The sequence below is a fragment of the Theobroma cacao genome, chromosome 10, assembly GCF_053813885.1.
Source record: "Theobroma cacao isolate CCN51 chromosome 10, ASM5381388v1, whole genome shotgun sequence".
Lineage (NCBI taxonomy): Eukaryota > Viridiplantae > Streptophyta > Magnoliopsida > Malvales > Malvaceae > Theobroma > Theobroma cacao.
The window spans coordinates 4,434,129-4,458,426 of record NC_142648.1 but is presented as its reverse complement, the minus strand read 5'-3'; the positions used below and the strand labels follow the sequence as shown (position 1 = coordinate 4,458,426).

The window sequence follows — 24,298 nt, the reverse complement described above, 5'->3', positions numbered from 1 at the left end:
TTTATAGCTACTGGTGTTAAGGATTGAGATGAACTTTCATTTTGTTAGCTAGAGATGATGTGATTTTGTTGTTAATTATGTTAATTTTTGGTTTATTATGAGTTTTGTTTCTCCTTCATCCATGCCAAATTACTGCTACTGCTATTACGACATCAATGCTTAAAAGTTAAAACTACGTCTTTCAATAGTGAATGAATGAATGAATGATTGCTTTATAGTGTTTAACTTCACATTTGATTCTAGAAATGATTAATAGGCAAGGTTATGGTTATAGGTTAACCAGTGTTATTCCTTAGGAAGGAATATAGCTGAACCATTGATGAGGGATTATGCTCTTTAGTTTTGCTAACTTTTTGTCATTTAAACTAGTATCCTGTCAAAGAGAAATATTAAATATGTGTTCGATGAGCTATTAGCCTGTACTTATTTAACAATCTTACTGATATGGTACAGGATTCAAGTTAATAAACATATTCTATTTTTCATGAACCATGCATTACTTGATGAAAGAACATATGTAATATATATGCACGCTCTGTAATACCTCACACCCTCGTTGGACACAAATAAGACCTTATTGATCAAACGAATGATCATTTGATGCGAATTGGCATGCTAAAGATCAACAAAGGATGAAAGGAATGTTCAAGAATAAAATACTTTGCGTGTGCAGAAACAATAATTAAATAACAATATATTCGTTGAAGAGGAATTACTAACCTAAATGATGATTCGAAAGTAAACCGAGATGTAATGATGTGTTTTGAGACCAAAGAAGGCAAGTGAAAAATTTTGAAATAAAATAATATTTTATTCAATAAAATAATATTAAAATATTAATATTTTATATGTTGTTGGAATTAGTCATGAAAAATGAAATATGACTAATTTAAGTGGGGGAGAAGAAGTAAAGAAGAATTTTGAAGGAAAATGACGATAATTGTAACAGTGTGATTTTATTAAATCGAGCTAACGCGAGTAAGTAAATATTTAAATATTATGGTGACACCGCGTTGAAATGCGATATCGACATTTTGATTATACACGTGTAAGAAAAGGAAGATAGAAGGAAATTAGAATTTTTACATGTGTCGAAAGAATTAATTTTAAAATATGAAAATTTGAGGGCGGTGTATTAAATAAAATGAAGTTAAGGCATAATATGTAAATTTTATTGTTTTGAAGAAATAAAAATAAAATGGATGATAAAATAATGAAGAAAATATGTTGAAAAGTCAAATAATATTTTTATATGTACATGAGTCAAGAATGGTGTGAATGTGGTTTGAATGGGAATGATATGGTTTGGATGGGAATGAAGAAAAGTCAAAGTCATTTGGAAAAATACTAAATTGGAACCAAGTGAAATGGGTGGTCGGCCAAGTGAATGGAGTAAAGAAATCAAAAGGAAAAAGAGAGAAGAGCAAAAAGTTAAGTCGGTTAAGTGAAGAAGAAAAATAAAGGAAAGAAAAACCGTGGGAGAGGAAGAAAGAAATGAAAAGAAAAAGGGAGAGAAAGAACCGTGGGAGAGGAAGAGAAAAGTGAACGGTTTTGCTGCACTTTGAGGAAGGAAAAAGAGAGCTTTTGCTGTAATTTTTAGAGGAAAAAGAAAGCTGAAAATTTGTGAGGTAATAAAGCTGAATTTTGAGGTTATGTTTCTGGAATTTTTGAGGTTATTATGGCTGATTTTGGTGCTGAAAATTCAAGGTTTTTGCTACTGAAATTGTGTGAATTTGCTGCTAGAAATTTTGGAGGTTTTTGCTGTCATTGAATGACAACTTTGGCTACTGAAAATTTGAGTTGTTTGCTGCCAATTTGTGCAAAAAAATTGGAGCTGTTTGCTAGTAGTTTGTGCAAAAAAATTGGACAGCTTTGTGCTGCCAAAATTAGGAAGATTTGTTGCTGGAAATTGAGCTGGAAATCTGTTGATTTTAGAGCAAAAAATGGCAGCAAAAAGGGTGAGAAAATGAAGCTTTTGGTAACTGATTTTGAGAGGTAAGGAAGAGAGGAAGCCACGATGGTGAAGAGAGGAAGCCACAGTGGTGAAGGGGAGGAATGGGTTGGAAAAAAAAAAGAAAAAGAAACATGCAAGAGAGAAAAAGAAAGAAAAAAGAAAAGAAAATAAATAGAAAATAAATGGGCATGACCCAATAGAAAATAAGTGGGCATGGCCCAATATGAAATAAAAATAAATGGACTTGGCCCAAATAGGAAAAATGGAGAAGCCCATGAAGAAGGCCCAAAGGTCATAAAGAAATGAAAAAGGCCTAATGGTAAGTTAATGTTATGTTTTAAAGTTTATGGGTAGTTTAATATTGTGCATATTTTGGATGAAAAATATGCAAGTTGCTTAAGGAATTTTTAATTGAGTTGCTACTCATACAAATGTGTGATTAAGTATACTGAGTTTAAATTGTTGCTAGGAAAGTTTGTCGTGGAGGCGTGCCAAACGAAGTATGTGACCGACAAATAGGAATAATTATATACGCGTACGAATTAATAGTGAAGTAATATCTCACTATTATGAGGTGAGTAGGGGGTGTCAATTTTAAAAATTTCGTATATATATACATGTACGTATATTTTACGTGAAGTGTAAAATTTATGAAAAGCATGCGTTGATAGAATTTTAAGGAATTGTGGGTGTAAGTTATTTTTAAAAATCATTTGAAATATATATATATATATATATATATATATATTAGACGTAAAATGTTTTAAATCGGGAAACAAGCTTTTCGAAAAGATTTACATCAAAGGAAATTGTGCCTTATTGTTTGTGTGGTGTGCATTCATGAAATTTATTACATATTCACCATGCTATTTTGATACAAAATATCATGCAAATATCATCAAGGTGTTCACAGAGTGTTCAAAGAGTCTACGCAGCCTCCTGTCTATAATCGGTGCTACAGTCACTGACTATAAATAAGACTCTACGTTGACTCCACTACTCCGCTGTTTGACACTGATTATCCATTCTGTGAACACCTTGATGATATTTGCATGATATTTTGTATCAAAATAGCATGGTGAATATGTAATAAATTTCATGAATGCACACCACATAAATAATAAGGCACAATTTCCTTTGATGTAAATCTTTTCGAAAAGCTTGTTTCCCAGTTTAAAACATTTTACGTCTAATATACATATATATATATATATATATATATATATTCCAAATGATTTCTAAAAATAACTTACACCCACAATTCCTTAAAATTCTATCAACGCATGCTTTTCATAAATTTTGCACTTCACGTAAAATATACGTACATGTATATATATAGAATTTTTAAAATTGACACCCTCTACTCACCTCATAATAGTGGGATATTACTTCACTATTAATTCGTACGAGTATATAATTATTCCTATTTATCGGTCACATACTTTGTTCGGCACGCCTCCACGACAAACTTTCGTACCAACAATTTAAACTCAATATACTTAATCACACATTTGTATGAGTAACAACTCAATTAAAAATTCCTTAAGCAAATCGCATATTTTTCATCCAAAATATGCACAATATTAAACTACCCGTAAACTTTAAAATATAACATTAACTTACCATTGGGACTTTTTCATTTCTTTATGACCTTTGGGTCTTCTCCATGGGCTTCTCCATTTTTCGTATTTGGGCCAAGTCCATTTATTTTTATTTTCTATTGGGTCATGCCCATTTATTTTCTATTTCTTTTCTTTGCTTTTTTCTTTCTTTTTCTCTCTTCCATGTTTCTTCTTTTTTTTATTCCAGCCCATTCCTCCCTTTCACCACCGTGGCTTCCTCTCTTCACCACCGTGGCTTCCTCTCTTCCTTACCTCTCAAAATCAATCACCAAAAGCTTCATTTTCTCACCCTTTTTGCTACCATTTTCTACTCTAAAATCAGCAGATTTTTAGCTCAATTTCTAGCAACAAATCTTCCCAATTTTGGCAACACAAAGCTGTCCAATTTTTCTACACAAACTACCAACAAACAGCTCTAATTTTTCTGCACAAATTGGCAGCAAACAGCTCCAATTTTTAGCAACCAAAGTTGTCCTTCAATGACAGCAAAAACCTCTTAAATTTTTAGTAGCAAATTCACAAAATTTCAGCATAAAAAACCTTGAATTTTCAGCACCAAAATCAGCCATAATAACCTCAAAAATTCTAGCAATATAACCTCAAAATTCAGCTTTCTTACCTCACAAATTTTCAGCTTTCTTCTTCCTCCAAAAATTACAGCAAAAACTCTCTTTTTCCTTCCTCAAAGTGCAGCAAAATCGTTCTCTTTTCTCTTCCTCTCCCACGGTTCTTTCTCTACCTTTTTCTCTTGATTTCTTTCTTCCTCTCCCACGGTTTTTCTTTCCTTTATTTTTCTTCTTCACTTAACCGACTTAACTTTTCTCTCTTATCTCTTTTTCCTTTCTTTCATCTCACATGGCCGGCCCCACCATCATTTTTACATTTTTTTTCTTTGTTTATTTCTTTTTCATTTTTTTACTCCATTCACTTGGCCGACCACCCATTTCACTTGGTTCCAATTTAGTATTCTTCTAAATGACTTTGACTTTTCTTCATTCCCATCAAAACCACATCATTCCCATTCAAACCACATTCACACCATTCTTGACTCATGTACATATAAAAATATTATTTGACTTTTCAACATCTTTTCTTCATTATTTTATCACCCATTTTATTTTCATTTTATTTTTATTTCTTCAAAACAATAAAATTTACATATTATGCCTTAACTTCATTTTATTTAATACACCTCCCTCAAATTTTCATATTTTAAAATTAATTCTTCCGACACGTGTAAAAATTCTAATTTCCTTCTATCTTCCTTTTCTTACACGTGTATAATCAAAATGTCGATATCGCATTTCAACGCGGTGTCACCATAATATTTAAATATTTACTTATCCGCGTTAGCTCGATTTAATAAAATCACGCTGTTACAATTATCATCGTTTTCCTTCAAAATTCTTCTTTGCTTCTTCTCCCCCACTTAAATTAGTCATATTCCATTTTTCATGACTAATTCCAACAACATATAAAATATTAATATTTTAATATTATTTTATTTCAAAATTTTTCACTTCCCTTCTTTGGTCCTGAAACACATCATTACATCTCGGTCCTGTAACTATATTCTCAAAAATAAAACTCCAGTACTTTCATGATTGAGTGCTCGCTAGATAATTTCAACTTATACCACAAGACATTTCGATAATTAACGATATTCTTGTATATATATCTTTATAATCTTAATCAATCTCTTTAATCAATAGCTAATCTATTCATCATCAACCGCATACAACATATCTAACTTGAAATTCCTCAAATTTACTCTAAATGCCAAATCTCACTGTCTCATTACCAAAGCCTTTGCTAGTATATGAATATTCAAAATCTCAAATCATATTCTCTTCCTAAATGGATCTTTATAATTCCCGTCATGTATTTTTATTCCTTCACTAAGGGTAATATCATTTAATCAAACCATATCACCCTCATTCTTTAAATATTCGTAACACAATTTATCCTTTGCCTATCCTTTTTAGGCACTTTACCTTGATTATTAATTAAATAAATTGAAACTGATGAGGAAGGTATATTTCACAATTTATGTCTTGTATTAACAAGCATATCGAGACCATAACTTCATCAGATCTCGATATCGGTAAAATAATCATTGCCTCAAACCACCATTTCCAAACATCCTTATATGTTTGCAATTCATCTTCATACTTATGTGACATATTAGTCACGAATCCCAACTAACTATATAGCCTTTTGCTCCTTAAGCTTTAATGTTTCTCATAGTGAAATTTTTTTTTTCGAACTATATCATCAAGGTGTTCACAAAGTGGATACAAGTTCATAACTTATAATTCAATGCCGAAAGCAGTGAACACAATCTCATCATTAGAGTTCCACTCTTACCTACTAATCGTAACTCCCTTTGTTCATTTACTTACACATTGTTTGGTTACCCACCAGTCATTTATGACCATCCAAGTTCAAACTTTTATAAATAGTCAAACTAGTGCATTTTCACACCTTTCCATACATTTCCAAAACCCTTAAACACTTCCTTTAATACAATCTCGTTGAAAATTTAAATAATCAAAGGCTGATCTCCAAAGCCTTTCATAACCTTACCATTTCAATATATGCTTATTAACATTCCACTTATTGGTTCCCAATGGACTTTATTTTAAGATCCCCCCAAAATATCCGTGTTATTAATCTGGACCATATTGAACTAACTTGGTATGATTACATTAATTATCCTTAAACTTCTTAGGTGCGATTGTAACAACATTCGTATTTCTTCCATCGCTAATCTAATCACAATCTGGTATCCGCATATGCTTTATGATCTTATTGACTCTTTAGGTTCATCTTTATGAGATCACTGGATCTTATACAATATCACAATTCCTAAAAGTCATTCTCATTTCTCATTTACCCTTTGTACTTCCATCGGATACATCTTTATTAATTTTGATATTAATTACTCACTTAAGATTTAGATTCATGGGAATCATATGCATCTCTTGCATTTTTGAATTTCAATTTCTATATAAGGGGATTCTCATTAACCAATTTTGTCACGACCCGGAACTCCCCATCGAGCCCGTGATAATCGCCGCGAAGCCTCGACAAACATTCTTCACCCCGAATGTCGATCAAAACCTCGCAAGGCTCTCGTATCAGCTTTCGCACTTCCTCGGTGAGCAATAGTTATCAAATAATCAAAATACGAAGGATTACAAATCATTTCCAAATCATAACATAACATATTGTTTTTTTTTTGGCTCACAAAGGTATTTTTGTCATTTTTGTCGAAAACCTCGAAACTTGCTAAAAATGTAATAGGTAAGCCGAAAATATATATTTAATGATTTAAAAAAAATTAAGTATCTAAAACGTTCATTTGAAGTGAAAATTTGACCATTTGAATATAATAAAAATATTCAATAAAATAAACTATTTTCTTGTAAAATAATTTTCATAAAACTATCGGTACATAATTCTTATAGCGTAAAAGATAATTATATTCATATATACTATAAAGCAAATAACCAAAGCATAAAATTTCTTTTACAGTGACACGTGGGCCCACATCTATCCAAAATGCATCGAAAGCTGGAAACCTACAGCTTTTACCGATTCGGGTCCAAATGAAGGTCCTTGTCAAAGTCAGCTAACTATGGAATTCCCCGAGCCTAAAATGTGAGGAAATGAGGGTGGTGAGATTATAAAATCCCAATGAGTAAACAGATACCATCTAAACTATCTAAAGTCGAGTAAATGGAGACAATTAAAATAAATCATCATACTGTAATTTCATTACCTTTCAACTCATTTCAACCAAATAAAATCAATCCATAAAAATCGAGTAATCAACTTGACTTATGAATTTCTTAAAACTTTGGCTCGTGCCAAAACTCATACTTGGTGATACCTTGCGCAGGGCATCTAACCGAGTCCGCCAAGGCTGTTAAAATTTTGTATACACTTAAAATATATTTTAGTTTGAGAAAAATATAGCCGTTCCTTGGCGTTGGTTGAGTTCCCCTTCACGTGGTGGTTTGGCGTGAAGTGAACCCTAAGCTTTACCCTAGGAGATATCCTACGCGCCTCTCCGTTCGAGGTACTAATATAATGGAGTTTACCGTGCCCCTCTAATAGGCTGGTCCACGGAACCCCCTCTGCAGTAAATAATTAATATATAATCCACCAATCAATAAAATTCATTCTAACATGATATGGCAATTTATCGCAACCTAGCCTCTCAAGGCTGAATACATAGTATAAATAATTCTAACACCAAAATCAGTTTAGCCATTCATGCTAATTTATTATCATCAGCCACTCAATTCAAAACCATAAATTTGCAACACAAACTAGCAGTCTCCAATTACTCTATTTTCAAAACCAATATTCGATTTTTCAAAAAATTTATAAAATCATTTTATAAAATTACAAATTCTCTTAAAACATAGCAATTTACCATTTAAACCCATTTCCCATAAAATCACACAATTGTATAAAACTACTCTAGATAATTAAGATGATAATAAGTTCACTCACAGTTCTAGGAGTCGATGTACTCCTAATCCCAGTCTCCAAGCACAATCTCTGTACTTTTACCAATGTACTTTGCTCACCACCTATCCACAATGTACAATACATAATTCATCACATCAATACTTGACCATTATAAAATCAATTCATGCTCGGTATTGTCGTGACGTGCGGGTCTGGGAACCCGTCCGCCAGACGCGGGCGAAAATTAAAATCGGTTAGGAGTCGCCACCAATCTTTTTTATCTAAGGTGTGATTGGTCACCTATTAATCCGATTCTATCGACGAAGTTCTAAATTGATTTTAGATTCGTCGACAGAACGAGAACTGGTCCATGTTTTCAGAGATGGGTTCGGGAGTGCGGTTACGCACGGAGAAGGGTTAGCACCTCCGTGGCGCCCGTTCCGCGAACGGTACCATTTAATCTTAAGTTATCTTAATATAGCCTTTTCTTAATTTAATCCCTACTTTATTAATTAAATTTTTATTAAATTGACAGACTGAGTTTTTTATTTGGTTTTACGTATGCACATGATGCAAGCGTAAAATGATGTTATGACTTGTTTATTTTAAATGATGGAGTCGGTAATTTTTTATTGGAAAATTATTCGAAGACCATCCCAACGCTTTGGTGAAGTCTCGAAATTTTCCTCACCTAGAGATATCCCCGGAGGAACTTGTCTCTACAAGCTCCTCGGGGAAATCCCATCCTCGGGACTCCCGCACCATTTGCAAGGTAAATATGGCATGCTATGACAGGATAAAATGATGATATCTACATGCACGCGTTTATTGATTTTAGGTGTTTAAAAAATTTTGGATTATTTATTATTTATTTTTATTTTTATATATATTTTATTTTTTAGTTTTCTATTTAAATCCATATTTGTTGTTGGCCAATTTTTTCACTTGATTACAAAGCTTATCTAATAAATAATTAATTAATTTTTAAACGATTGGATTAACTTTATTTAGTAATATTTATTTAAATTAATTCGAGTGTAACAAAATTTTCTTACATATATTATTTTTAACAATGACTATTTGACTTAATGGGTTTTGAAATCTAGAGTTCAGATTTATCCCGACGCTTCGGTGAAAATCCGTCTCAAACTTCGCACCCGAAAAACATCCACCAGAAAGAGGCAACTCTTTGCCCCTTTTTGGTGGTAATACTCAAATATTTGTTCCAATTATATTATTTATTTCTTTTTCACTAATTATTATTATTATTATTTATTATTTTATTTTTTATTTTTAAAAAATATAATATAATATATACATATATATATATACATTTGCATCATGCATTATTATTATTATTTGCAAGCCTCCAAATATATTTATAATATTAATATTTTTTGTTATTATTTACATATTTTTATTAAAGCTAAGTAAACAATTAAAATAAACTAGATAAGCCCAAAACAATAAGCCCAAATTCACAAGCAATGGGTAAGGCCTCACCTTGCTTGGGCTAGAAAGATGGCCCAAGTTGTGTGGGCTGCACGGAGGTCTCCCTAGCCTGCTTCCTTGGTCCGCCTGGCCCTCTCCTAAACGCACCGTTTTGGGGCTTTGGGGTCTCCCTCAAAACGACGTCGTTTTGGCGTCGACCTTTTGAATTCTTCACTCCGCTGAAACGACGTCGTTTAGACCCTAAACTCGAGTATATAAATCCCATTTTCGACCTTTCCTCTCATTTTCAGATTTTATTTTCTCTCTCTAGCCGCACCCTGAAATACCCCATACTTTGATATGGTGATAAATAAAGTTGATCAAATGCAAATTGAGGTCAATTAAAATGTTTAGAAGTGATAAAAGACGAAAGGAGTGGTTTAGGATAAAATGTTTCGCAAGTGAGAAAATAATAATAAAATAATAATAATTTTATCGGAGGAGAATTTGTGAGATAAAAGGCGATTTGGAAGTCAAGTGAGGCATAATAAGGTATTTTTGGTACCAAGGAGACAAGATAAAATTTTTAGAATAAAATAATATTTTATTAATAAAATAATATTAAAATATTAATATTTAGCCAGATGTCGAAGTCAATCAAGAAGGAGGATCATATGGTTGATCCAAGTGGGGGAGAAGATGACAAGCCCGACTCTACAGAAATATTTGTGATGACATACATGTGGTGGATAGCATGTTTACATGCTAAGAGAGTCTTGAAAAATTTACAAAAGTCGGTATTGTACCTAGAAGTACAATAAAGTTGATTTAAGCCTCGAACTAGATCAAATAGAGAATTTACAATAAAATTCAAAATTTTAAAGTCCCAGAATGGGTTAATATGGTGATTCGGAGTTCGAGAATCAATTTGGAGTCAAATTCGAATTTTCGCTATCCAAGGGCAAAATGGTCATTTGTCACCTGGGGACAAAATGGAAATTTTTAGACAAGATTTTTGGCCCCATTTGACTTATTGGAGTAAGATTTAAGGTTTAGAAGTGAAAAATTTTAATTTCAGTATAATTTGGAGTAAAAGGGTAAAATGGTAATTTTACCATTCGAAATCGAAAATTTAATTTTTTGAAAGGATTTTGATCAAATTTAATTATTTGGAGTGTGAAATGAGTATGATGAGTGAAAATTATGCATTATGGAAAATTTTTAATTTTTGGGGTAAAAATGTAATTTTTGAAAAGTTCGGGGGCAAAAGTGTAATTTTGAAAAATTTGCTCCACCAAAACTTTGGAAAATCTGGAAATTTCACTTAAGACTTGGATAAGTCAAAGGGAATGCATGGTGAAAAAAATAGGACAAGTGGATGGCTAGAAAAAAAGAATTAATAAAATATTTAAAATATGAATAAAATAATATTTTTTCATTAAACAATAAGAAGGCATAAAAAAATCAGCCCACCCATTCTTCTTCTTCAACATTCGGCCAAGCAAGAAACAAGAGAGAGAAAGGAGAAAATAAAACCCTAGCTAAGAAATTTAAAGGGAAAATAGGTGGAAATTCAAAAATCAAGTGAAAAAAGGTAACATTTCTTAAATTTGTCTTGTGCTTTACCTTTCCCATGCATTTTCCATCATTTTTCATGGTTGAATCATGTGATTTGAGGATGATTTGAATTCTGGTCATATGGGTTTAGAGAGAGAAAATTGTTAGATAAATTTGATTTTGAGCTATGTTAGTGTTTAGTGTTAGTTTAGCATGTTTATGAGTAAAACAACAAGAAAAATATTTATCTTCTCCATGAATTTCCCTAGGCCGAATCTAGCCAATGGTATGTGAGGATGAGGTTGACTTTATTTTAAGAGAATTGGGTGGAAAAATGATGAATTATGAGGTTGGAAATTAAATGGGAATTTTCGGTGCAATAAATTGAAATTTTTACCCACTAGGGGTAAAAGCGTAATTCATAGTCCGGACTGATAAATTGGACCAAATTCACAGTCATTGAGGTATTGTGGATATAATTGGATAATTGAAACTGAAATGGATGGAATTGGAGTCGAATTGGGGATTTTAGGAATTTACACCGTGTATAGGCGAGTTAGGTCGGACACCGCAATTAAGCGATTGTCTAGACATTTCAAATCCTATCTAGTGCATACGCATGGATAAGAGCCTGAAATAATTTATGATAAATTGACACAATTTACTGAATTTTGTGTCATGGATTATGGATAGGTGGTGAGTCAATTGTTTCGGGTAAGAGACTGCACCCGAGGGTGAAAGATAGGAGTATTTCTACTCCTAATACTGTGAGTAAACTTATTATCGTCTTAATTATCTAGAGTAGTTTTATACAACTGTGTGATTTTATGAAAAATGGGTTTAAATGGTAAATTGCTATGTTTTAGGAGAAATTGTGATTTTATAAAATGATTTTATAAATTTTCTGAAAAATCGAATACTGGTTTTGAAAATAGAGTAATTGGAGACTGTCTGCTTGTGTTGTAAATTTATGGTTTTAAATTGAATGGCTTATGACAATATATGAGCATGAATGGCTAAATTGATTTTGGTGTCAGAATTATTTGTATTGTGTATTTAGCCTTGAGAGGCTAGATTGCGATAAATTGTCATGTCATGCTAAAATGAATTTTATTAAATTGGTGGAGTATATATTAATTATTTACTGTAGAGGGAGTTCCGTGGACCAGCCTATCAGAGGGGCACGGTAAACTCCATTATATTATTACCTCGAACGAAGAGGCGCGTAGGGTATCTCCTGGGGTATAGCTTAGGGTTCACTTCACGCCAAACCACCACGTGAAGGGGAACTCAGCCAACGCCAAGGAACGGCTGTATTTTTCTCAAACAAAAAAATATATTTTAAGTGTATACAAAATTTTAACAGCCTTGGCGGACTCGGTTGGATGCCCTGCACAAGGTATCACTGAGTATGAGTTTTGGCACGAGCCCAAGTTTTAAGAAATTCATAAGCCAAGTTGATTACTCGATTTATATGGATTGATTTTATTTGGTTGAAATGAGTTGAAAGGGAATGAAATTACAGTATGATGACTTATTTTAATTGTCTCCATTTACTCGGCTTTAGATACTTTAGATGATATCTGTTTACTCACTGGGATTATAAAATCTCACCCCTTCTTCCTATACATTTTTCAGGCTCAGGACAGTTTGTAGATAGTCGAGTAGGACGAGAACTAAGCTCGGAACTGCATTATAGAAAGTAAGAGTTCACAGTCTTACATCCTCTTGGTCAATTGGAGCCCACGTGTCATTGCAGATCAAAACTTATATTTTGGTTAACTGTATTTCTATTCATACAATTTTTACTTTACTTTCATGTGCGAAAAATTATTTACGAATATTTCTATAAAAATTTATTTTATGAGAAAATAGAATATTTTATTGATTATTTTTGAATAGTACTAGTTGTTAACAATTTGCTTTCAAATGAACATTTTATATACTTATTTTGTTTTTAAATCATTAAATATATATTTTCTGCTTACCTATTACATTTTTAGCAAGTTTTGAGATTTTTGACGAAAAATTACGAAAATGCCCCTATGAGCCAGAAAATAATATTTTATTGTTCTTATTTGAAAATGACTTATGATTTTTTAAAATGCGAGATTTAATAATTGTTGCTCACCGGGGAGATGCGAAAGTTGATGCTAAGCCTTACGGGGTTTCGATAGGCATTCGAGGTGAAGAATGTCTGTCGAGGCCTCGTGGCGGTTGTCACGGGCTCGATGGGGAGTTTCGGGTCGTGACACACCCTCTCCCTTCTCTCTAAAAAATTTTCTTTCTTCTCTTCGCCGGCGCCGGCGTCCTCCCCTCTCTTCTCGTCGGCCTCTTTCTCTTTCTCTTCGGCTTCCTCATCTCTTCTCTCTCCCCCGACGGATCTCTCTCCTTCTGTCGGCCGATCCCTCTCTTTCGTCGACCTCTCTCTCTCTTCTCTCTACTCACCGGCCGATCCCTCTTTTTCCCTCTCTTCGGCTTCCTCTTCCCTTCTCTCTCAAATCTAACCCCCTTTGCTTTTTGTTTTGTTTTTTTTCTTTTTGTTTTTCTGTGGCTAGGCTCTTATGCTGGTAGATCTAGGATTTTCGTTTTTGTTCTTCTTTTTGTGTCTGTGTTCTCCCCCCCCCCCCCCCCCCCCCCCCCCCCCCCCGTTTTGGGCTTTTGCAGGTGGTCCTTTAAAGAGCCGGGTTGTCCAAAAATTTGGACAACCCGGGGAGGGGGTTCTGGCACCAGGGAGTTGGTGGCCAGAACCCCAGCATGCGTAGTGGGTGGGGGACGAGATGGCGTACGCCCTTTTTTTTTATATTTATATATTTTTCTTTATTTATTTTATATATTTTATTTGGTTTTACTATAATTTAAATTTTTTGTTTCAGGTGTCTACAGGTATATATGCATGATATGATATACAACTTATCAAACTACCGCTTAAATGCGGTCCTGACCTAATTCGGCCTATTATCTCCAATTTAACTCCAAATCAATTCTTCTCACTTTCTACACTCCAATTATACCTAAACTACCTCCATGACTGTGAATGAGATTCAATTTATCAGTTTCGGTAGCAAATTACGAAAATACCCCTAATGGGTAAAAATCGTATTTTTGCTCCGAAAATTTTCATTATTTTTCTAGGCTCATAATTCATCATTTCTTAACCAATTCTCCTAAAATGAAATCAAATTTATCCTCACTCAACACATGATAAATTCGGCCATTAATGATTGTGGGAGAAAATAAATTCATTTCTTGTTGTTTTGTTTCTAAATATGCTAAACTAACTTAAAACACTAACATAACTTAAAATCAAATTAATCTAACAACTTTCTCTCTCCTAACCCATTTTTCAGAATTGAATTCATCATAATAACTCAATATTCAACCATGAAAATCAAGAACAAAAGCATGGGTAAGCTAGGTATTAAGGAGAACTAAAGAAATTCTAACTTACCTAACTTGTTTCCTTGATTTCTTCACTTTTTCTTTGAATTTTCACCTAGATTTTCTTGTTTTTCCTTTTGTTCTTCCTCTCTTTCTTTCTCTTCCTTGTTTGGCCGGCCATATGAAGAAAATGGGCTGATTTTATGCCTTTTTAATAAGAAATAATAAAATAATAAATGTATGACACATGTCATTTTTTTATTGGTCCATTTTTAAAATTTTAAAATTTTAATCCTTTTTATCTCCACCACACAATTAGTCAATGGTCAAAATGAGGATAAAGGAAGACCATGTGCTGGAAAAATGTCCTGGTGGTGGAAAATTACAATTTTGCCCCTAGAGTGGCAAAATTACCATTTTACCCTTTTACTCCAAATTATACCGAAATTAAAATTTTTGACTTCTAAACCTCAAATCTTACTCCAATAAGTCAAATTATACTCCAATAAGTCAAATGGGGCCAAAAACAATATTTTTTAAAATTCTCATTTTGTCCCCAGGTGGTAAATAACCATTTTGCCCATGGATAGCGAAAATTTCGGTTTGACTCCAAATTGATCCTCGAACTCCAAATCACCATATTAAACCATTCTGAGACTTTAAAATTCTTAATTTCATCGTAAATTCTCCATTTGATCTAGTTCGAGGCTTAAATCAACTTTATTGTATCTCTAGGTACAATACCGACTTTTGTAAATTTTTTAGGACTTTCCTAGCATGCAAACATGCTATCCATCACATGTATGTCATGATAAATATTTTTATAGAGATGGGCTTGTCATCTTCTCCCCCACTTGGATCAACCATATGATCCTTCTTCATGTTGATTTCGATATCCGGCAAAATATTAATATTTTAATATTATTTCATTAATAAAATATTATTTTATTCTAAAACTTTTATCTTGTCTCCTTGGTACCCAAAATACCTTATTATGCCTCACTTGACTTCGAAATCGCCTTTTATCTCACAAATTCTACTCTGATAAAATTATTATTATTTTATTATTATTTTTTCACTTGCGAAATATTTTATCCTAAACTACTCCTTTCGTCTTTTATCACTTCTAAACATTTTAATTGACCTCAATTTGCATTCGATCAACTTTATTTATCACCGTATCAAAGTATGGGGAATTTCAAATTTCATTATTGGGACTACCTTCAATCGTCCTTGTATTATCATTTTACACCAATATACCATTACTTTCCCTTTAACGTCTACACAATCAACTTTGATATTTATAAAACTTAATATAGATTTTACTTAAATGTCCCTCGACATTATCGCCAATATCTAATTTCAACCTTGAGCTAATTCATGCACCAATAACTACAACCCGGCATAATTCCATCAAACCTTGGGATCTCATCTTTACTTAATTAGAATCAAAACCAACTCCATTTAAGCTGCTATACATTACATATTCGCATTTAAAATATCTCAAAAGTTCAGCACCATTTATATATATAAGCAGAACAAACTTAATCATCACAGTGCACTAACTTCCATGCATGTGAGCATTAGTTTACATCTCCTTAATACTTAAATTTATAAATCTCGAGTGGATCTCAATGATCATTATTTATTCTAGTCAAAATATACCTCTTATTATCATTATCATAAGTTCTCTTTTATATCATCCTCAAATACCGTCCATAGTCATCAAATTTCTTTCCATTGACAATCATGGCCAAATTTTAACTCTGCCAAGTGAATGAGTTATTACGGACTTATTAGTCCGACTTCACTTTCCTCCACTCTTGGTCGAATGAGTATATCATCATATCACCCTTTCATTAGGAGCATTTACTTAAAATATTTCCAACAATAGTTCGTGTCTCGGGTGGCATCTCAAACATAGACATCGATAATTAATTCTTGTTATTTAATCATCACTTATGATTACACAAAGTGCTTTTCTAAGATAAAGAGTCTACGCAGCCTCCTGTCTATAATCGATGCTGTAGTCACTGACTATAAACAAGACTCTACGTCGACTCCACTACTCCGCTGTTTGACACAAGAATATCCTATGACTTAACTAAACCTAGGGCTTCGATACCACTATTGCAACGACCTCTCCCCGATAGCTGCCGGTGTCCAAGACTTTCGAAAAAGACCCGCCAAGTCTTGAACAAGCCTGTCTAGAATTTGCTCGTTAATCCACTACATTCAATCACCATGTAATATTGATACTTTCATATACTAAATTGAACCATAAATATAAAATTGAATACAAACTTTTTTCCTTTTATTCGTAAGTATATGCATTAAAATCTATTATCTACAAATTAATGCTTATATAAAAATTTAGAATTCGTTTACAACTTAATAAATAAAATGCTACGGCTTGACCTCTAACAGCGGAGCGACTCGAGATAAAATGCTAGGAGATGCCTTTACCTATTCACGGTGGTCTGAACACATCACTAACTACACGCTAGGTTGATCCCTATCTGCAAAAGGGGAAATAAAGGGGTGTGAGTCTCATAAACTCAGTGATAATCATCGACTCAGCGAGTAGGGCGTAGATGGGAAACAAGTAAACGGCAGATCAGTTGAATATAAAAATGCAGGGTTATAAAAGCAATTCATTTTAAATGGGGATTTGTGCCTTATATAAAAATTGAGAATTTCTTATAAAGTATGAATAATCGAGGTAATAAAATTTTTTGCATCAAAATATATTAATAATCATTGTCGAATCGAATCAATAAAATTTAGCTTGCTCTCGCGAAACCAAATAATATTTAAAATCATGCACAAATCATAACTCTCCCCATATGCGAGGAATTCATTTCACAAATAAACAACTAGGGAAGCTGCGAAAAACCGTTTAATTCTATTTTCACCATGCAAAGAAATATAATTCATAATATTAAAACTTATTTCAACTCATATAAAACCATTACATTTGTCAAACCCTGCTTTGTAAAATAATTATAATGTCATTCACATGCTCGATAAAATGTTTGTATATTTAGGAAGTTCGAGAAATCGTTAAAAGACGATATTGCCCCTAATGGTATCATTAAGTCGATTAAGCCTCGAACTAGTTCAAATAGGAATTTTAAGGTGAAATTAAGAGTTTCACAGTTCAGGGATGACTCAAAATTGTAATTAGGAGTTCGAGGATCAATTCGGAGTCAAACCGGAATTTTCACTATCTATGGGCAAAATCGTAATTTTTCCAATCGCGGATAAAATTTGAGATTTTGAGAGAATTTAGATCACATTTGACAAATTGGAGAATGGTATGAGTATAAGGGATGAAAAATATGTCTATGGGCAATTTTTCAGTTTTTGGGGTAAAAATGTAATTTTTCACTTTACGGGGGTAAAAGTGTAATTTTTAAAAATTTACCCCACCAATACTTTGGAAAAGTCTAGAAATTTCATGGAAGACATGGATAAGTGAAGAGGATTGAGTGGTAGAAAAAGAAAGTCAAAAAGATGGCTAGAAAAAAATAAAATAATAAAATATTCAAAAGATAAATAAAATAATAATATTTTATTGAGCCTATTTAAAGGCTTGAAAATTTCAGAATTCTTCATTGGGATGGTCAGCCAAAACCAGCAGGAGAGAGAGAAATAAGAACAAACCCTAGAGTGAGAAAATTCAAAGAAAGAGTGTGATTTTTCAAGGAATCAAGTGTTTAAAGGTATGATTTTTCAAGCTTAGCTTAAGATTTATCATTTCCATGCATTTCTCATCATTTTCAATGGTTGAATCATGTGATTTGAGGATGAATTCAATTCTGAAAAAATGGGTTAGGAGAGAGAAACTTGTTAGATTAATTTGATTCTAAGTTATGTTAGTGTTTTAAGTTAGTTTAGCATATTTAGGAACAAAACAACAAGAAAAGAATTTATTTTCCTCCATTACCATTATTGGCTGAATTTTCTAGGGGAATATTGGCTGCTGATCTTGATGTTTATTTGAGGAATTATGATGAATAATGATAAATTATGAGCCTAGAAAAATAATAGGAATTTTCGGAGCAAAAATACGAATTTTTACCCACTAGGGGTATTTTCGTAATTTGCTATCGAGACTGATAATTTGCACCACACTGAGGAACATTAAGTCAATTTGGGTGCAATTGAGGTATAGAAACTGAAAAAAATTAATTTGAGATTAAATTGGACGTGTTAGTAATTTAATCGGGTAATAGGCCGAATTAGGTCAGCACCGCATTTAAGCAGTAGTCGGATAAGTTGCATGTCATATCATGCATATATACCGAGTCTGAATTGATTTTATAATGGTCAAGTATTGATGTGGTGAATTATGTATTGTACATTGTGGATAGGTGGTGAGCAAATTACATTGGTAAAAGTATAGAAATTGTGCTTGAAGACTGGGATTAGGAGTACATCGACTCCTAGAACTGTGAGTGGACAACTTATCGTCTTAAATATCTAGAGTTATTATACTTGTTTGATGCTTTTATTGAATGGTGAGCTTAAATTATTAAATATTATGTTTTCTAATTAAAATATTTTTTTAATAAAAATGAGATTTATACTGGTTTTGAAATCAAATATTGTTTTGGGAAAATTTAGTATATGGAGACTGTGTTAAAATTTATGATTTTATATGTTATTGAAATTGGGACTTATGACACTATGGTAGCATGATGGCTAAATTTTTGGGGTTGGCATGAAATACATGAATAATTTTGGATTGATCTCGGTAGACTGGATTACATTTTATTCGCCATATTATGCTACTGGAATTTTTATGGGTCTGGTGGTATATTAAACGGTCACTACAGTGGTGGGGGTTTCCGTGGACTGCCTATGAGAGGAGCACGGTAACTCAATTATATATTTATCTCCGGGGGGAGATGTTGGGTGAAGTATCTCCTGAGGTATGATTTGAGTGCACCTCACGTTCGGGCCACCACGTGAGAGTGAGACTCAACCAATGCCAAGGAACGGCTGTGTGTCAGATGTGAAAGCATGTTTATGGGTATGGGTCATTGAATAGCCTTGGCGGTCTTAGTAGGATACCTTGACGAAGGTACCCGCGAGAATGATTCTGGCAGGGGCCAAGTTTAAGAAATTCATAAGCCGAGAAATTTTGATGAAAAGAAATTGTTTGGTATAGATTGAAGCGAATTTTGTGTTATGAACATTATTGAGATATAACATTTTTATATTGTCTCCATCTACTCGGCTTTAGATGCTTTTGATGGTAATTGTTTACTCACTGAGATTATGTAATCATAATCTCACTCCTCTTCCTATCCATTTTTCAGGCTCAGGACAATTTGTTGATAGTTGATTAAGACGAGAATTAATCTCGAAGTTGCATCTTAGAAAGTAAGGGTTCGTAGCCCTACATCTTCTTAGTCAGTTGGGGACCCACGTGTCACTGTAAAAGTAATTTTATTCTTCAGTTATTTGATTTAAAGTATGTATGAATATATTTAACTTTTATACCATGTTTTTGGCAAGTTTCGGCATTTTCGAAGAAAAATGACGAAAATGCCCCCGTGAGCCAAAAAGTAATATTTTATTATTTTGATTTGGAAATGACTTATGATTTTTTTGAAATGTGATATTTAATAACTGTCGCTCACTGGGGAGATGCAGAAGCTTATGCTAAGCCTTGCGGGGTTTCGATCGACATTCAGGGTAATGAGTGCCTATCAGGACGTCGCGGCGGTTGTCACGGGCTCGATGGGAGTTCCGGGTCGTGACAACATTTTTGTCAAAAATAAACAACACGGCTTATGACTTCCTTAAAACTTTGGCTCGTGCCAAAATCATTCTCATACTCGGTTGTCAAGGATACCTTGGCTTGGGGCTATCCCAACCGAGTCCGCCAAGGCTGTTAAAAAGTTATGTAAGCATAAATCATGTTTTTATTTTGAAAACATAGTCGTTCCTTGGCGTTACCTGAGTTCACCCTCACGTGGTGGTTTGGCGTGAAGTGAACTCTAAAGTTATACCTCGGGAGTTACCCTACACGCCTCTTCAACCGAGGTAAGAATATACCTGAATTCTGTGCCCCTCAAAAAGGTTGGTCCACAGAACCCTCCCACTGCAACAAGCTAATCCCACCATACAATAAAATTTGCAATAGCATAACATGGCAATTATTTTACAACCCAACCTATCAAGGCAAACAACAGTTTATACATTTTCAACATATTTACCAATCCAGCCAATCATGCCCACATTATCATAAGCCATTCGATTCAAAATACAATTTATAACACAATAAGTAGTAATTTCCAATTACTCTTGAATTTCTTGGTTAAAATGAAATCACCTTCTAAAAGAATTCAAATTTGATCTTCAAGGGGATATTTTAAATCTTTCTCAAAATATTGGTCCCCACATCACGTTAAAACTCTCTTTTCGTAAAATGTTCATTGTAAATATTTGCATGATATTTTGTATCAAAATAGCATGGTGAATATGTAATAAATTTCATAAATGCACACCACACAAACAATAAGGCACAATTTCCTTTGATATAAATCTTTTCGAAAGCTTGTTTCCCGGTTTAAAACAATTTACATCTAATATATATATATATATATATATAGATATTCCAAATTATTTCTAAAAATAACTTACACCCACAATTCCTTAAAATTTTATCAACGCATGCTTTCCATAAATTTTGCACTTCACGTAAAATATACGTATATGTATATATATATGAAATTTTTAAAATTGACACCCCTTACTCACCTCATAATAGTGGGATATTACTTCACTATTAATTCGTACGCGTATATAATTATTCTTATTTGTCGATCACATACTTCGTTCGGCACACCTCCACGACAAACTTTCCTAGCAACAATTTAAACTCAGTATAGTTAATCACACATTTGTATGAGTAGCAACTCAATTAAAAATTCCTTAAGCAACTTGCATATTTTTCATCCAAAATATGCACAATATTAAACTACCCATGAACTTTAAAATATAACATTAACTTACCATTGGCCCTTTTTCATTTCTTTATGACCTTTGGGCCTTCTTCATGGGCTTTTTCATTTTTCCTATTTGGGCCAAGTCCATTTATTTTTTTTTCATATTGGGCCATGCCCACTTTTTTTCTATTGGGTCATGCCCATTTATTTTCTATTTCTTTTCTTTTCTTTTTTCTTTCTTTTTCTCTCTACCATGTTTCTTCTTCTTTTTTTTTTTTCCAACCCATTCCTCCCTTTCACCACTGTGGCTTCCTCTCTTCCTTACTTCTCAAAATCAGTCACCAAAAGCTTCATTTTCTCACCCTTTTTGCTGTCATTTTCTACTCTAAAATCAACAAATTTCCAGCTCAATTTCGAGCAACAAATCTTCCCAATTTCGGCAACACAAAGCTGTCCAATTTTTTTGCACAAACTACCAGAAAATAGCTCCAATTTTTCTGCACAAATTGGCAGCAAACAGCTCAAATTTTCAGCAACCAAAGTTATCCTTCAATGACAGCAAAAACCTCTAAAATTTTCAGCAGCAAATTCACACAATTTCAATAAAAAAAACCTTGAATTTTCAGCACCAAAATCAGCCATAATAACCTCAAAAATTCCAGTAATATAACCTCAAAATTCAGCTTTCTTACCTCACAAATTTTTAGCTTTCTTCTTCCTCCAAAAATTACAGCAAAAGTTCTCTTTTTCCTTCTCCAAAGTGCAGCAAAACCGTTCTCTTTTCTCTTCCTCTCCCACGGTTCTTTCTCTCCCTTTTTATCTTCATTTCTTTCTTCCTCTCCCACGGTTTTTCTTTCCTTTATTTTTCTTCTTTACTTAACTGACTTAACTTTTCTCTCTTATCTCTTTTTCCTTTCTTTCATCTCACATGGTCGGCCCCACCATCATTTCTACATTCTTCTTTCTTTGTTTATTTCCTTTTCATTTCTTTACTCCATTCACTTGGCCGGCCACCCATTTCACTTGGTTCCAATTTAGTATTCTTCCAAATGACTTTGACTTTTTTTCATTCCCATCCAAACCACATCATTCCCATTCAAACCACATTCACACCATTCTTGACTCATGTATATATAAAAATATTATTTGACTTTTCAACATCTTTTCTTCATTATTTTATCATCCATTTTATCTTTATTTCTTCTAAACAATAAAATTTACATATTATGCCTTAACTTCATTTTATTTAATATACCTCTCTCAAATTTTCATATTTTAAAATTAATTCTTCCGACACGTGTAAAAATTCTAATTTCCTTCTATCTTCCTTTTCTTACACGTGTATAATCAAAATATCGAGATCGCATTTCAACGCGGTGTCACCATAATATTTAAACATTTACTTACCCGCATTAACTCGATTTAATAAAATCACGCTGTCACAATTATCGTCGTTTTCCTTCAAAATTCTTCTTTACTTCTTCTCCCCCACTTAAATTAGTCATATTCCATTTTTCATGACTAATTCCAACAACATATAAAATATTAATATTTTAATATTATTTTATTGAATAAAATATTATTTTATTTCAAAATTTTTCATTTGCCTTCTTTGATCCTGAAACACATCACTACCCTATGCGGCCATCAGAAACCAGTATTACCTGTTTTATGGAGCCCGGATGATAGCCAATTCCCACGGTAGTTACCTTTAGAATTGTATTTCAGTGCTCAACTTCAATATTGAACTGTTTAGCATTGCTTACATTGATTTTTCCTTCCATTGCACATGAGTTGTGAAGATTGGACTCCCAAGTAATTGTTTATTGCTTGTAACTAATTGCTCATATATTATGTCCTTTCCCTAGGTGATGGCAGTCAGTGAGTCATCTAGACTACGTGCCTCCTTGGAGAAGGAAAATGTTCCTGTCAGGCGACTTATTGCTAATCAGATTCTTCATCCACCTGCCTCTGACTGCAAGTTTTGTGCAGTGAAAAGAAAGGTAATCTGTTTACTCTTATAGAGGTTTTAAGCCCTCAATAATATTATGACAAAAGGCGATGGATGTTTTCTAACATGTTGAACGGTAGAATATATTAACAGAAAGATGGCACATTAGTATCTTCGTCTTTCTTTCCAACTTAGTCTTCCCTTTAATTACTCATTGTTAATTAAATATTTCAGGATCAGACGCGTGCCCTTGATATGATTCGAAATGATCCAGAGCTATTCAGCTTGAAGTTAATCCAAGCACCCTTAGTTGATATGGAGATTAGGGGTGTCCCAGCACTTAAAATTATGGGGGACATCGTATGGAAATTAGCAACCACTAGGTAATCTTCTCTTTGACTTTTCATGGCCTTCGGCCAAATAATTAAAAAACAAAGTATCATGGCATTCCTCTTATAACCAAGTTATACTTCCGAAAACTAAATTTATAACCTTGATGTTTGGCTTGTATCAAACATCATTTAGTTATACTTCCCAAGACTCTAATTTCTCCCCAACCATCACTTAGTTATCATAATGTCCTGAGCATCACTCTTGTGCAATCTGATATGCATCTGTGCCTGTCACATGTAACTTGGCAGTTTCCTCATAATACTAGACCGGGAATTTTCCGGGAACATGAAGATGACAATTCATAAGGAGAGTATCTTGCAATACTACAAATCCAGCATCAGAGAAGCCAGAGGCTTTGATATCAAACTGCCAGTAGCATGAAATAGGGTGATGGAAGACCCTCCAGCCCTACACTGGAAGGAGCCAAAACTTATATACTTCTTTCTTCCTTGTCAACGTGGCTTTATATTTTGTAAGTTGGACACATATACAATAATATTGTTGATTACTGATTCCAGACGTGCAATATGGATAGCTGGCATATGAAAGACTTTGCCATAGATTT

The 24,298-nt window shown here is 33.3% G+C and overlaps 1 protein-coding gene and 1 long non-coding RNA gene across 4 annotated transcripts in view; one reads left to right on the top strand and one right to left on the bottom strand.

Moving 5' to 3' along the window:
- LOC108663714 (uncharacterized) overlaps positions 1 to 22,283 on the bottom strand; it is a 36,216-nt gene extending 13,933 nt beyond the window's left edge. Inside the window, exons 1-4 of one of the 3 annotated variants that reach the window (XR_016028851.1) lie at positions 22,082 to 22,283; positions 21,457 to 21,886; positions 21,202 to 21,306; positions 16,720 to 16,946 (exon numbers count right to left, since the gene is read on the bottom strand). This is a non-coding gene — a long non-coding RNA (uncharacterized LOC108663714). Of the gene's footprint in view, positions 1 to 16,719; positions 16,947 to 20,859; positions 21,307 to 21,456; positions 21,887 to 22,081 lie in introns of those variants that run through there. The other 2 variants (XR_016028852.1, XR_001929722.2) reach the window with 2 other exon arrangements.
- Positions 22,284 to 23,004: 721 nt separating this feature from the next.
- LOC18586427 (ATPase GET3B-like) lies at positions 23,005 to 24,208 on the top strand. Its single transcript, XM_018129049.2, has 4 exons — positions 23,005 to 23,090; positions 23,258 to 23,392; positions 23,575 to 23,723; positions 23,982 to 24,208. Exons 2-4 carry the CDS (start codon positions 23,261 to 23,263, stop codon positions 24,112 to 24,114), a joined length of 414 nt encoding a protein of 137 aa, XP_017984538.2. The 5' UTR covers positions 23,005 to 23,090; positions 23,258 to 23,260; the 3' UTR covers positions 24,115 to 24,208.
- Positions 24,209 to 24,298: the final 90 nt, after the last annotated feature.